The sequence below is a fragment of the Pituophis catenifer genome, unplaced genomic scaffold (assembly GCF_029215685.1).
Source record: "Pituophis catenifer annectens isolate HBS135680 unplaced genomic scaffold, rPitCat1.0.hap2 SCAF_1, whole genome shotgun sequence".
Lineage (NCBI taxonomy): Eukaryota > Metazoa > Chordata > Lepidosauria > Squamata > Colubridae > Pituophis > Pituophis catenifer.
In genome coordinates, this window is record NW_027256881.1 from 217225307 (window position 1) to 217240502 (window position 15196).

Sequence of the window (15196 nt, forward strand, 5' to 3'; positions counted from 1 at the left end):
AAAATAATCAGTTTATAGCCAGTGGCTTAATACAACTTGGTACAAGAAAAAGATGAACATATGCAAATTGTATTTAATAAAACTACTACAAAGGTCTATGATACAAATGTATTTGCTCAATACATCCACAATCTTAACACATTTATATGTAGGACTCTTCTATAGATATCATGCAAACTATAGTTTGCTTTTTGTGAAATATTGTATAGGTTCATAATGTTATGCCGTAGATACTAGTGCCAAGGGAAGTTTCACTACAACATAAGTGAGATTCAATCTGATTGATACCATTGCTTTAATTCTAAAGCTGCTGGACTATATAATGCAATTTTTTTTTTAAGTTGTAGTGCTACATTTTGATACCAATTCCAGAAATAAATATTCCAAAGTATATTATCTTTTAAACCAGACAACTGAATGTAAAAGACAATCAGGAAGCCAAATGAGAAGATATTTTTTTCATTATCTTGGGGTAGTCACATGGGACAGCACATGAATGCAGATGTGTACTCAGCTAAATATTTTACAATGGTTAAGTCAAATATTTAAAGTTCAATCATCAGTTTGTTGACACTCATACAGATTCACTAGCATGCTCCAAATAATACATCTTCTTGCATTCCCCACCCCCACCTTTCAAATCATTCCCAAACATTTTTACAGAACAAAACTGAAAGTAAGAAATCTCAGAACTATTTTATTTTTACCTGGATGTCCTGCGAAATTTCAGCTGTGGGAGGTGGAGGAGATTCTTCACACACAGCCAGGCTCCGAACTAGCTTTAATTTTGTACTTGACTAAAGAAAAGTATTTATAATTAAAAACTACAGTTCACAGATATTTTTTTTAGTTATCTTGCGGTCAGCTACAAAACAAAACTGCTTACTTAAGGATGTCAATGACTTTCAACACACAGTAATGTATTATTTGGGGGCAAAAGCACCCCCCAAAACGCAAAAAAATAAAATAAAAATAAAACTCTGATGTCCATTTAAGTTTTGAAGTCATCACAATATCAGCAAAAAGCAAACTACAGTTAATGAAAAAAAGAGGGTTGAAGCAAAAAGCAGCACTATTTTCTCTGTCTAGCAACATCAAGCCACCAAAAATATAAAGGCCAAGCAAAAGCAAACAGTTAGGCAAATCATAAATCCAAAAAACAGAAAAATACACTTTGGTTGCCAATGAAAGAAAGAACAAAACTAATTTTCAATAAACAGCCAGGCTTCCATCAAGCATGAAGACTACCTTAGCATGCCAGCACAGCACACATGTCTACTGTACCTTTGACCTTTTTCCTGTCTGTCCAAAAGATTGCACTGGCCGCTGAATGGTGAGCACAATAGAAGAGAATTTGCATTAAACGTCATATACTGGCTGTGTAAGGGATTTGGTGCGCACAGTAGAACGAAAGCAATTTCATGGTGACCGTTAGTTACAGGATGATCCATCCCATGAGGAAATGCAAGAACATCCAAGACCTCGCTACTGGGATTGGACTTGCTGTGTGTGTGTGTGTGTGTGTGTGTGTGTGTCCCACGTTGCCAAATCCTTGGCAAGTTTTGCCTGGACACTGAAAAATTAGCAGACTTCAGAAACCATTATGGTTTGTGAGACGGAACACACTCCAGCCACAGAGAAAAGGCTTCTTTATCTATTCAGTTTTGACAGGTAAGGAGGCTGATGAAATAATATGAAATTGAAATTTTAAAACATTTGCTCATCTGTGCCAACCACCACTGGTAATGTCTAGTTTCTAAATGACAAGGCTGCTACTTGTCTTTTTTACCTTTTACAATTTTCTGGAAAATAGACACTATTCTTATCTCCTTTCAATATATTAGTCAATGATACCTTCATCTTTAGGGAGTGTTGTTATGCTTAAAGGTGTTGAACTAATCTATCTTTGGATAGGTTAAATTAACTGCTAAGGCTAGACCATTAGGTACAATTAGAGATTTAGAAGTGTTCTACCACAATATGAAAAATGTCCTTAAGTGTCACATCAAAACTACCGTTTTGTGAACCATAAAATTCCCGTCCGCCATTCAATTATAACTTTTCCTCTGCTCCTAGGGGAAGAGACTGATGCACTGACTGTAATATTTGTAAGCACTTTATAATAGTTGCCCTTCTTACTCAGAGTGCTTGCAAGGAAAATCATATGGGAACTTTTATATATATATAAACCTAGGTGCGTAGGTGGAACCTGGCTAGAGAGAAATACACATAAAACCTACGAAAAAGAAAGAAAAACATATATATATATATATATATATGCTCTTGAATTCCACAGAAACAATATGAAATAGCACTGTTCCTAGCAGATGCTTAATAAAAATGTGGAAACCCACTCAGTTATTCAAGGAAGTGTTAGATCCAGAATGAGAAATAGCTTCAGCCACATTTCCATAGTACAAAAATTAGGCATGAGTTTCTCCATCTATGTATTCTGATGGATAATCCATAAATATCTATTAATTCTCCTTCCGCGCTTATTGATCCACTCGCACATAAGAGTTAGTGGTAATACTAAAGCAGGCTGGTTAATAAGAAATGCTAACCAAAACTCCAAGTTGCCAGAAAGCTTGCTGAGTAATCCTCGGTATTAACCTCCATTTTAGTTCGCACAAAGATCACTGAAAGAAGAACTAAGAAGTACAGAACATTTTTTCCTGAGTGGGCATGCAATTTTACAATATACAATAAAGAGAAAAAAAATACCAAATGCTTACCTAAGCATAACATACATGGTTATAGCTTTAAAAAAAACCCTCTCACACACACAAGCATGCAGGCAATGAGATCAAGGATATCTGAAGACACTAGAATAATTAAAACCACTACAAAATTGTTTGTGACTCTTATTATGCTAGATAAAAAAAAACGGCTTCATACTTGGGTGGACTATACTTATATTGTGTCACATCATTCACATCTGCATTATATAGGATGAACACTGATGGCTTAATACTGGAGTCAGCAACAAATGCCCATAAATATTGGATATGCTTCTTGGCATCTCTCAAAGACCCTGTCTCTAATAATTAAATTTTATTCTGTTTTAAAGATTGAACTGAAAACAGATGCATGGCTTATAGTTGCTGTACCATCCTTCTCTTCCTCTCATTTCAGACAGACATATTCTCCAAAAAACTAAGGAAGTAGAAGCATGGTAGAAGGAAGCCTGTTTTAATCCAATCACACCAGCTATGGGAAACAAGCAAGCAGGCTGTTGTGGCCCGTCAGCAGCCTGTGCCGTTGCTTGAGATGTGGACAACAAGCCTTCAGGTGCCTTCAAATTGACAGCGCACAAGGGCTCAACGGAGTTCTAAATATTCCTTCACCATACCCCGGACTCATACCTGGAGAATTTCTTTGTACTACAGGTAGTCCTCAACTTACAACCACAATTGAGCCCAAAGTGTATGTTGCTAAGTGAGAAATTTATTAAGTGAGTTTTGCCCCATTTTATGACTTTTCTCATCACATTTGTTAAGCGAATCACTACAATTCTTAAATTAATAACACAGTTGTTAAATGAATCTGATTTCCCCACTGACTATGCTTGTCAGAAGTTCGCAAAAGGGGAATCACATGATCCCGGGATACTGCAACTGTCACAAATGTGACAGTTGTCAAGCATCTGAATAAATCATGTGACCATGGGGGATGCTGCAACGGTCATAAGTGTGAAAACTGGTCATAAGTCACTTTTTTCCAATGCTGTTACAATGCTGTTGTAACTTTGAATGGTCATTAAATGAACTGTTGTAAGTTAAGGACTACCTCTACTGTGCAGTAGCTTAAGCCTGTCAGTCACTGTTTTACTTGTCTTGATCCAATACATTTTTGCTTTTTGCCATAGGGCAAGTAAAAGAATGAGGTAAGTTACAAAATAGTGACATTTCTCACAATGATCTTTCTTCTGATTTTACGCTCTTTCTCCCTTTTAATTTTCTCATGTTATCTCTCACAACCATAGAAGAAAACAAAAAGCAACCCCAACTCTATTTCTCACACTTTTAACAGTTGATTTGATCTAATGCATTGTTAGTAGGCTTAGTCTGAAAACAGAAGCTGACTTTTTCAGTATGCTTATGCTATGAAACACCTACGTCAAAAAACTCAGCTGAAAACAAAACTTTTTTTTTTTTTTTTTACAGAAGACATGAAAATTATAATAGGAAATCAAGCCAAATATGTTCTCGATCTATGATTATTGGAGCAAACAAAAGCCCCAGTCTCTCTCTAGGCAGGAGAAGGTGAATGATTGAATTCAGACTGCACTAACCATGTTGTGCACATCTGGTTTCCAAGCCTGGTCTACTGCTGCTTTAATGGGCAGCTTTTCCCAACATTGTTTTTTTTTTCTTTTTAATGTAGCTTATTCCCTGGGTCCCCACAATTTAAAGAATGTAAACATAGTTTACAAACATTTTAAATCATAGTCATAGTGTGGCTTACGTTGAATGCATAAATCAGGCCAGTGATCTGCTACAATAATTGTGTTCCTACTGACTGAATCTCTCCCATTACAAGCAGAAGAATTTAACAGTCTCATAGTACTGGTTCCATTTTCAATACTCTTTTCAGCATTCAAACGAGCAAAGGGAAATCATTTACGTAGCCTGGAGAGACTACAAAAAATCATTTACTCTCTGGGGTAGATCATATCAATTAGTTATTAGATAAAAAGCTGAAAATACAAAAATGGTTATTTGATATCCTTCGCTTTAGAGAGGGACTGCAGAAGATAATACGATGCTACTTCCAAATCAATGCGAGTTTAAAAAAAAACATGTAAAAGCATCAGTATCAATCTAGTAAATTCTGAAAAAAAGAGAAAGATTCATTAGCTCAGGGAACCAAACTCTCTTCAGGAATTCATGCAGGCATCGATATCACACAAAAACATCACCTTGGATACAAAAGGAAAAATTCTGCTGCAACACCAGACATCATTGATGAGTATTAGAAATTTTTTTAAAACTTCATTAATGCATTTAGAAAGAAGCTCTGTGCCCAGAAGTAGCAGACAGTGTTATGAGTTCAATAGACTTTTAGGATTATTTATAATTTATTATTTTTTGAATGAAAGAAAAGTTAAGACTGCAGGCTGAAACACTTCTGCTGGAGCCCATTCGACTCACAGAAATGAGGTTTCCATAGTTTTCCAGAACTAATCTCACAGCTTCTTATTAAGAAAAAGCCAATGTCAGGTTTCACCCTTGCTTTTATAAGGCAGTGGTTTCCCTCTTAGCTGCTTTCAGATATGCAGATTTCAGTGCCCAGAGTTCTCAGAAGTGTCCATTTGGATTTCAGAAGTCCTCACCAGGAATGGATGTCAACAAAACACCATCAAAGTAGCCATTAAATCATGGGGTTGCCTCACCAGAATGATATAGTCAATCAATTGAACACAACAATGCATATCTAGCTTACAATTACTGCAAGAATCAGAATCAAGGTTTCAGAATCAATCCTAAATCTTGCTTTTGCTCTATGTACTTGTTTCCTGGGGAAAGACAGTTTTTACTCATCAAGACAGCAAATAATGCAGCTCCAAAGATAATGGCTCAAAGCAATAACCACTGTCAAAAAATAAATGGAATCAATGAAAATGCATCTTGCCTGACGCCGCAGCGCCCATCAGTTATCACAAACTTAAGTGGTCCCTTTTGCCTATAGTTGTGTTAAAAAAACATTCAGTGTTGACATCATTAAGGAGAAAAATAACTCTATTCCTAAGAATCTTACACATAATGTACCTGCCTCTATGCCCAAAGTAACTAACAAAGGGAACACATTACAGTAACTGTATAATTTATATAAGGAACCTTTTGAAAGAGGAATTAAAATTTTCATTTTGTAAATTATTTTCCCTATCAAATAGGGAATTTTCTATCAACAGAAAACTGAAAAGCAAGAACAATTGCTTCTTTCAGAGCATTTCATATCTCAAGTGAAAGTTACCTCTGAAATACAGTTTTCCCTAACAAGAATGCTCTATTGTCACATTAGTTAAAAATAGGATAGGGCAAAATAAATATCCAAGCGCCACAGTAATAGAGGTGAAAGGACCAAATAAGATAACCACTTTTCACATTGCTTTCTTGCACTTGTGTCAGAGGCACTGAGGTACTTTCAGGTTGAAAGGATTAGCTGGTGACATCACTGTTGCCCTGGGGACATCCAGTTGTGGGGCTTTTTTCATGTCCCCAGCAGGAGCTGGAGCGAAGGATGGGAGCTTAACCCTGTCCCATAGCAGCACTCAGGTCTTGAACTTGGGCTTGCTAACCTCCATCTCAAAATCCTAACAACGTGAGCTACCATGCTCCCACTTTTCACATTAAAAATACCTCGGGCAAGGCATATTTATTTCTTTATGGCAGTGGTTTCAGCATAATCATTACAAGGCAAATTTATAATTTAATGGTATTTATTGATAACAGATGCTCCAGTACCACAAGGCCTTTCTGATTCCAACACTGAAGCTTCTCAAATATAGGCAGTCTTCTCTGAACATTTATGTTGTTTGTTTGTTTGTTTGTTTGTTTGTTTAGGAATGCTTGGGGAAATTGTGTTATAGCCCACCCTAAATGATTCATAAATAATTAAGCTATATTCAACTGTCTTATATGCCAAATTATATAGTACAATATAGGTACCTCTATTATTATCTCAAGTAAAAAAAAGAAATATTGAAAATCATGAAATAATGTAGAATTCAAACTCATAACTTTAGAAGCGTATCAACAGGGATCAAAGAAGACTGCCAATGTTGACTTTATATCATTAAATAAGAAGATACCGGGTGTACATTTTTACTATTTTCTTGTGTGTTTAATGTCAGAGAGAAATACAGCATAATTCTATTTATTCAGAAGTCATCTCACAGCTTTAGATGGGATTTTCTTTTTAATAACTATTTCAGGCATGGCGCGCATAGTAAGAAACTTTTTAAAAAATGACCTGATTATGTACCATTGTGAATCTAAAGCACCAGTAAAACAGTTTAAGCCAACAAATTTAACTTCTGGAAAAAACAGCTGAATTGATTTATGAAAGGTATTATGGACTATTGATAGATGAAGGCATCAAAAATGATGTTGCCTTGGTGACCAAACATCTCTATTTTGTTCTCATGCTGAGCTGCAGAGATAATCAAAACCTCTGAAGCAGAAGCTTTGAACTTTTATTAAATTTTATAGGAAGAGAATGGGACAAAATTTGAATATAGCTGCACTAAAGAAACACTGGAAGCAATTTTAAACTGAGTAATAAATCAGAAACAAGACTATACCACAGCGGTCCCCAACCTTTGCAGCTTGGCGGCCCAGCTGGGGGGGGAGGAGAGAATTGGGCTGCACGAGCAACGGGTCAACGTGCATTTGCAGCTCGACTTGCACAAGTAGCAGGCTGGCATGCATGCACAAGCATACATAGCTCAACTGCAGTTGAGATGTACATGCACATTGGGCCACTGTTCATGGGAGTCGAGCTGTGCGTGCACATGTGCTCCTACCCGTTGCTCATGTGGCCCGGTTGCAAATAGGCCACGGTCTAGTAGTGGGCGGCAGCCTCGGGGTTGGGGACTCCTGCTATACCAGATACATGAGTCTTGCTTTGCACCAGAGTTATTATCAAGGAAGGTTGACACTGCGTTATAGCTGATCTCTAAGATCAGTAGTCCAATATAGCCAAACACCTGGATTCCAACACAATACTCTGAAAAACTTTCTTTGACTACAATTAACATTGTCCAAACATTTAGACAAATAATAGAGTGACCTAGTGAATATTTTGTAATATTATATTTTAGGGCATAAATTACCCACGGCACTTGTAACTTAAGATCTATTTGCAAAAAAACACATTTTTAAATATTTCAGTGAACAATTTATAGAGACACAGAAAACAATGCTATATATATATATTTACCTATTGAACAATATCCTTGCTTATTAATGGTAATTGGGACAAGAATTTCCATTGCTAAACAATGCAGTCTATAAAGCGGGTGGGTGTTGTGGCATGATTGCAGATGTATGGGGGGGACATGCTACAGCATGAGTGCAAGCTAGTGAGCAGATGCCCACCTGGAGCTGCACTTGTCCTGTTGTCTAAGGGGTCCTTGGGAGAAAAAGTGGTGAGAATGAGAGCAATTTACCAGGGTAACTTGTGACCTCCTGCCAGCTTCCCCAATGACTTGCTTGTGGGGAAGGTTGCAAATGGTGATCATGTAATAGTAGTAAACCATAACTACTTTAACTCCAAGGCTGTTGTTCAAATTGCGATTGTGTGACCTCAGGTCCATTTGTAAATTTGCCTTTTGCGATTGTGTGACCTCAGGTCCATTTGTAAATTTGTCTTTGAATAGTCGTTCAATGAGTCGTCATAACTGTACCTCAGATAGACGGATGTGAGTCCCTCCTTGTGAAGTGGGGTCATAGGGTACAGATGGGTTTGCTGGTCGCGTACCTGGCTCCCTGCCACGTGGTGGCGGCCCTGCCTGAGCTGCTCAACATAACAGCCGGGGTGGCAGTTGATACCCCCAGGCTTACGGTCATGGGGGATTTCAACCTGCCATCCATCGGTGAAACGTCTGAGGCAGCTCGGGAGTTCATGGCTTCCATGAAGGCTATGGACCTGACCCAGTTAGTTCATGGCCCCACTCACACGGGAGGACACACGCTGGACTTGATTTTTGTCTCTGGTCAGTGGCTGAATGGCCTGGATATAGGGGATGTAGTGATTGAGCCCTTGTCATGGTCAGATCATTCTCTCCGTCGATCTTCAGACCACTACAACCCGCTGCAGGGAGGCAGAACCAACCAGATGGTTCCACCCCAGGCGCCTGATGGACCCTGATAGGTTCCGGATGGAGCTTGGGCCATTTCCTGAGGTTCTGGCTCACGATCCGACTGAAGACCTGGTGGCCACCTGTGATAGGGCGGCTGTTGGAGCTTTGGACCATGTTGTGCCTTTGCGGCCTCTGACCCGGCGCTGATCTCACTTGGCTCCCTGATTTTCCGAGGAGCTGAGGGAGATGAAGCGCCAGAAAAGACACCTGGAGAGCGGTTGGAGGGCTAGCCTTTCCGAAACTGACCGAACACTGGTGAGGTCTCATATTAAGACCTACCTAGTGGCGATAAAAGTGGTAAAATTTAATTATTTTTCCGCTCTTATCGCGTCTGCAGATAACCGCCCAGCCACCCTGTTTAGAGTGACCAGCTCCCTGCGCCATCCAGGAGCGCGGGAAGAACCCTTGCAGAGTAAAGCTGAGGATTTTGTGCAGTATCTGCACGATAAAGTTGCTCAAATTCGGGAAGGACTGGACTCCGACTGGGGAGATGGGGGGGGGAGATGAGGGCGAATGGTCTTGAGAGTGTTATCTGGGAGGAGTTTGACCATGTGGCTCCTGAGGACGTGGACAGGATTCTGGGTAGGCTTAGCGCGGCCACATGTTTATTGGACCCGTGTCCCTCCTGATTGGTGCTGACTTCCCGGGAGGTTACATGTGGCTGGCTCCAGAGGATTATCAATGCTTCTTTGAGTGAGGGTTATTTTCCCACCGCCTTGAAAGAGATGGTGGTGAGCCCCCTCCTCAAGAAGCCCTCCCTGGACCTGGCCGTTTTAGCAAATTATCATCCAGTCTCCAACCTTCGCTTTGTGGTGAAGGTTGTTGAGAGTGTGGTGGCGCGACAACTTCCCCAGTACCTGGATGATGCGATCTATCTAGATCCACCCCAGTCGGGTTTCAGGCCTGGGTACAGCACGGAAACGGCATTGGTTGCATTGGTTGATGATCTCTGGAGGGCTCGGGACAGGGGTTGTTCCTCTGTCCTGATCCTTTTATCTCTCAACAGCTTTTGATACCATCGACCATGGTATCATGCTGCGCCGGTTAGAGGGGTTGGGGGGCACCGTGCTGCGGCGGTTCTCCTTTCTTTCTGACCGGTCACAGTTTGTGTTGGCAGGGGGACAGAGGTCGACCTTGAGGCACCTTATGTGCGGGGTGCCACAAGGGTCGGTCCTCTCGCCCCTCCTGTTCAACATTTATGTGAAGCCGCTGAGTGAGATCATCCGTGGTTTCGGGTTGCAGTTCCATCAGTACGCTGATGACACTCAGCTGTATATTTCCACCCCGAACCACCCCAATGATGCCCTTGCCATGATGTCCTGGTGCCTGGAAGCCGTGAGGACCTGGATGGGGAGAAACAGGCTCAGGCTCAACCCTGCCAAGACCGAGTGGCTGTGGCTTCCGGCGTCCCGATATAGTCAGCTGGTGCCATCGCTGACTATTGGGGGTGAGTCGTTGGCCCCCATGGACAGGGTTCGCAACTTGGGTGTCCTCCTGGACGCACGGCTGTCCTTGGAAGAACATGTGGCGGCCGTGGCCAGGGAGGCGTTTTATCAGGTTCGCCTGATCCGCCAGTTGCGGCCGTTTCTGGATCGGAACTCCTTACGCACGGTCACTCACGCCCACGTCACCTCCCGTCTGGACTACTGCAATGCTCTCTACATGGGGCTCCCCTTGAAGAGCACCCGGAGGCTCCAACTGGTCCAGAATGTAGCCGCGTGGGTGATTGTGGGAGCGACATGGCGCTCCCATGTAACAACTCTCCTGCGCGAGCTGCACTGGCTTCCAGTGGTCTTCCGGGTGCGATTCAAGGTGCTGGTTACCACCTTTAGAGGCTCCATGGCTTAGGACCCGGGTATCTTCGAGACCGCCTTCTGCCACCAAGAGCCTCCTGCCGGCCAGTACGCTCCCACAGAGGGGCTCCTCGGGGTGCTGTCAGTCAAACAATGTCGGCTGGCGGCCCCCAGGGTGAGAACCTTCTCTGTGGGGGCACCTGCCCTATGGAACGAATTGCCCCCGGAGATAAGGAGGATTCCAGATCTACGCACCTTCCGCTGCGTCCTCAAGACCTTTCTATTCCAACAAGCCGGGCTGGCCTAACTCTTTTAACTGAGTAATTTAATTCTTAATTTGAATTTAAATTGTGGGTGTTTTAATTGTCGTGGGCCAATACTATTTAATTTGTTTTAAACTATTTTTAAATTTTGTATTCTATGTATTTTATCTTCGGCTGTTCACCGCCCTGAGGCCTTCAGAAGGGCGGTATATAAATTTGAACAATAAATAAATAAATAAATAAAATAACCCAAGGACTATCTGTATTTTGTCTCGCTCTGTCTTATCTACATCGATACTATGCTTTCAGAAATAAGCAATTTGCTCTGCTTTTTGCATTTCTAATTCACTATCATGACTGGAAAATGATTTCTTATTAACAGAGGACAGTTTTTGGTTTAGCTGCTATTGAGCAATAGAACTGCAGAATTTGAGTTTTGCTATTAACATTTTGAGAATCTCACTCTTCAGAGAAAGGCAGGTGGCAATTCTTCATCATAAAATAAAAAGTTATTTCCAAAGATAAATATTATGGTTATTGAAATGGCAGATAATGTAAAAGGCTCTTCAGGAATTAAATAAAAGAAAAATATACTCATTCATAGAGTCTTGCGTCACTAACAATATATTGGGAAGAAGCACGGGGGAGGAGAGAAAAGGAAGTTGATAAAAGTATTGACAAGATGGATTCCAGAATACGTACTAGTTGTTGCTGCCCCAGACTTTTGGGCAATGACAACTCTTTAAAAAAAAAAAAGAGGGGAGTGTAGTATTCACCAACCTTCTTGTTTGTACAGGACTGTTTGGAAAGAAGGTGAAGTCTTTTCTTAATTGCGTGGGAGTATGGAAAAGAAAAAATCATAAGGAGAGGCTCCTAATCAACCTTACCTTCTACATGGCCGATATTTTTCTAAAACCAATGCAGAATTCCAGAAAACGTAAGGAAGTTAAGGAAAAAAATAGATGTTTGACTAAGCAAACATGCCAAAGCTGCATAATAAAATACTATTATATAGAAAAGCAGAAAGTAAAAAAGGCCGCAATCAAAACTAGCCATTCAGGGTTTTAGGAACAATTCTCTTTAGATTACTCACTCACTTAAAATTCTTTTAAAGAAATGCTTAATGAAATTAAACTGCTTTGGTTAGGAATTGCAACTATGAAGTAGAAAGCTTAAATTTAAATGAAATTAACCAACCCGGTTTTTTGGTTTTAAAAAGCATGTATTTCATATTTGAAATGAATGTTGATCAATTCAGCATGTTTTGGACTTCTGATATTATATTAATATGACGACTCACCAATACAAAATATATATTGCTACCAATACACCCTTTTTTCCCTTCTGAAAAATGTACACCCATATTTTCAGACCTACTTAAAAAAATTAAAAAGCACAATAACAAGAAAAAGGTAGATTAAAGCAAAGGTGCAAACAAAAGAGAATCACAGTTCGTGCATTTTAACACCAACAAAACTGACTCAAGTATAATTAAGAGACACCATGTTTTATTCTATGTTATTTATTTGTAACTATTTTTATCCTGCCTTTGTTCACAATGGCCTACATTGTTTTCCCTCCTTCCATTCAATATACACCACACCAGGATGAAAAAATAGGATGGGAGACATTTATCTTACCTGTACATCATTTTTATTATCGGTACATTTTTCAACTTTTTCTGCTTGAATTTGCTCTTGACTTTCCGATCTTACGAAGTGTTCCACTGCAGTATTGTCTTTTATTTCGGCTTCTGAACATTTCATTGTATCACCTTCCTCCTTTACTCTAATCGTATCAGTCATCCTCATTAGAAAGGGTTATTTTAAAAATCTAAAGGAAATATGGAGCCTGGAAAAAGAGAAGGAAAAGGAAGAGGAAAAGGAAGAACAGGGGTACCATCATTAGTACCTGCATTAGCTCATTTCAATAATACATGAAAAGATCAATTTCAAAAGGCTGTTTAAAAAGATTTAGGTATGAACTAAAAATTGTTCACTTTATTAGCAATCACAAACAAAATATTTGCAAGAATCAAAAGTGACATTCAAACCCAGGCAATATTAAACTTAACTGACATTTCAACTTGACATTTTGAATTAGACTTAGAAAGTATCATTTGATTAAATACCACCTATATATTATGTAAATTAAAATAGAGAATTACGTCCAGACTTGTACGTCTGCATATGGAAAGCCAGTATTTCTTCTATTCAAACTCCTTTTTACTTGTAATCCTTGACTCGCAACTGGTTGTTTAATGACTGTTTGAAATTACGATGGTCTCGGAATACAACCCATAAAGCACTTCCTGTCTTTGTAAAACATAGTGCTACCCTTGTGTGGTCCCATGATCACCTCTGGGTGATTGGCAACCTGTTCATGTTTACAACCTGCTGTTGTACACCCCGCGATCATGTGATCACCATTTGCCATCTTTTCTGTCTGCATCCCCAGAAAGTCAATAGGGAAGCCAGCACGAAAGCAGCGGAGCTGAGATTCCCTCCCAGCAGAAAGCTCTTTGCTGGGAGGGAATCTCAGCTCTGCCTGGAGCTGTGATTTTGCCCCCACTTGCCAGGCAGCTCCTTGAGAGTGAAAGGGCTGCCTACCAGGAAGGAATTTCAGTCACTGAATAAAGGCTCTCAGCAAGACTATTCACTAGAAAGAACTCTGTCCCCTCAAAGGACTAAATTTGGGTCACACTGCCCCTATATAAGGGGAGCAGCGTGCTTCACAAATCCATTGGCAGCAACTCTCTGTTCACCTTACCATCATGTTTCTCAACTCCTTCAAACCTTTTGCTGTTAAGAGTTCTGTTTGAAAATATTTTAGAAAAGATAAATAAAAGACTTACCTGGGGATCTGATTTCCTGGGATGGGATAGGAGACTGGGATTGTGTTTGTTGAGCGAAGCAGTCACATGGTGTCTCACTTAATGACCACTTTGCTCAACGACTGAGATTCCAGTCATGATTGTGATCATAAGCGGAGAATTACTTGTATTCAAGTCTTGTCAGAAGGCTTTAAAAGCTTTCCAAATCCTCATTTGAAGGAATAGTTGTAGTTGAACAAACCAACAAGTATTATTGGTTCCATCCAATGCAGCAACCCTACACATACGTTAACTCAATAATTCAGTAAGTAGAGTGTGATTTATGGATCTCTTGCCCTTAACTATGGATTTGCCAATTAAAGTAGATCAGCGATAATTGTTCTTGTTAAAAATAATTTTGAGGAGAAAATAGTGACGATACAAATGTCTAAAGTACCAAAGCAAAGAGGAATCATCACTGTTTCCACGGCAAAAATTATAAACTTTGGGATGTGGCTGTCCTGCTAAATTGTAATCTTTGGACCAAATAGCATCTCTGTTTTAATTATACTTTGACAAATGGTACTACACATTTCACAAAGATAAATCATTATTTATTTCTAAAACATCAAACTATTTGTTGGTTATACATTTACATTTTTAAGCCCTGCAGTCTGCAGTTTTAAACATAATTACTAGAAAATAAAGAGTTCACAAATGCACTGAAACCTTTGGAAAGAGGGTTTCAGATCTGCATTGTAAACAGCCTCCCTCCTTCTATATTAGAAAGGCCACATAAGCAATTTAAAGCTCCATACTACTTGCCTGGTGTATCCTGTAGATCTGTGATTGTGGTCCCCCACGAAAATAAAATAAAATAATCCAAGGATCTTTTTCACAGTCGTCAACCAAGATGTCAGTTGTAATGATCCATCTGGAATCTGAAAGGTGTCCCATGTCCTTTTTACTATTGGAGACCCCTGGGCTGTATTATACTGTTTGGCATCAGCAATACCATTCCTTTTAGACACCTAAAAAAATGTTTAAAAATTAACAAAAAAAATTTTTTTTTAAAAAAAATAAACATTTTAACTGTATTTAATTTTTTCCATACCTATTCAAAAATTTCCACTTAAAGTTGTATGATTTTCACAACTTTTCTACAGCAATCCTTAATATATAACTTGCAGTTAATTTTAAATATCATTATTACATTAGTACAGCAATGCATTACAGAAAATTGGGCTGGAAGGAGTTAGTGAATTAAATTTCAAATATTGTTCTTATTGTTGAGATTCAGACTCTGTGATATAACCCAATGATAATGGCATTCTTCAAAACTTTTAAGTAAAGACATGCATTATATGTTTCAATTTAAATAAGATACTTTCAGAAAGGGCTTACAAATGCTACTTCTTTCATTCTTCATTTTCACATATTAAGTGTAAACCAAAAGGCTGAG

General features: G+C 39.5%; 1 protein-coding gene across 4 annotated transcripts in view; it reads right to left on the reverse strand.

The window, feature by feature from the left end:
* R3HDM1 (R3H domain containing 1) overlaps window positions 1–14647 on the reverse strand; it is a 63437-nt gene extending 48790 nt beyond the window's left edge. For 3 of the 4 annotated variants that reach the window (XM_070947887.1, XM_070947827.1, XM_070947664.1), the window contains exons 1-4: window positions 14560–14647; window positions 12563–12773; window positions 1285–1326; window positions 708–797 (exon numbers count right to left, since the gene is read on the reverse strand). In XM_070947887.1, the coding sequence (XP_070803988.1) occupies window positions 708–797; window positions 1285–1326; window positions 12563–12733 (303 nt within the window). In that variant the 5' untranslated portion in view covers window positions 12734–12773; window positions 14560–14647. The remainder of the gene's footprint in view (window positions 1–707; window positions 798–1284; window positions 1327–12562; window positions 12774–14559) is intronic. The other variant, XM_070947739.1, reaches the window with a different exon arrangement.
* Window positions 14648–15196: the final 549 nt, after the last annotated feature.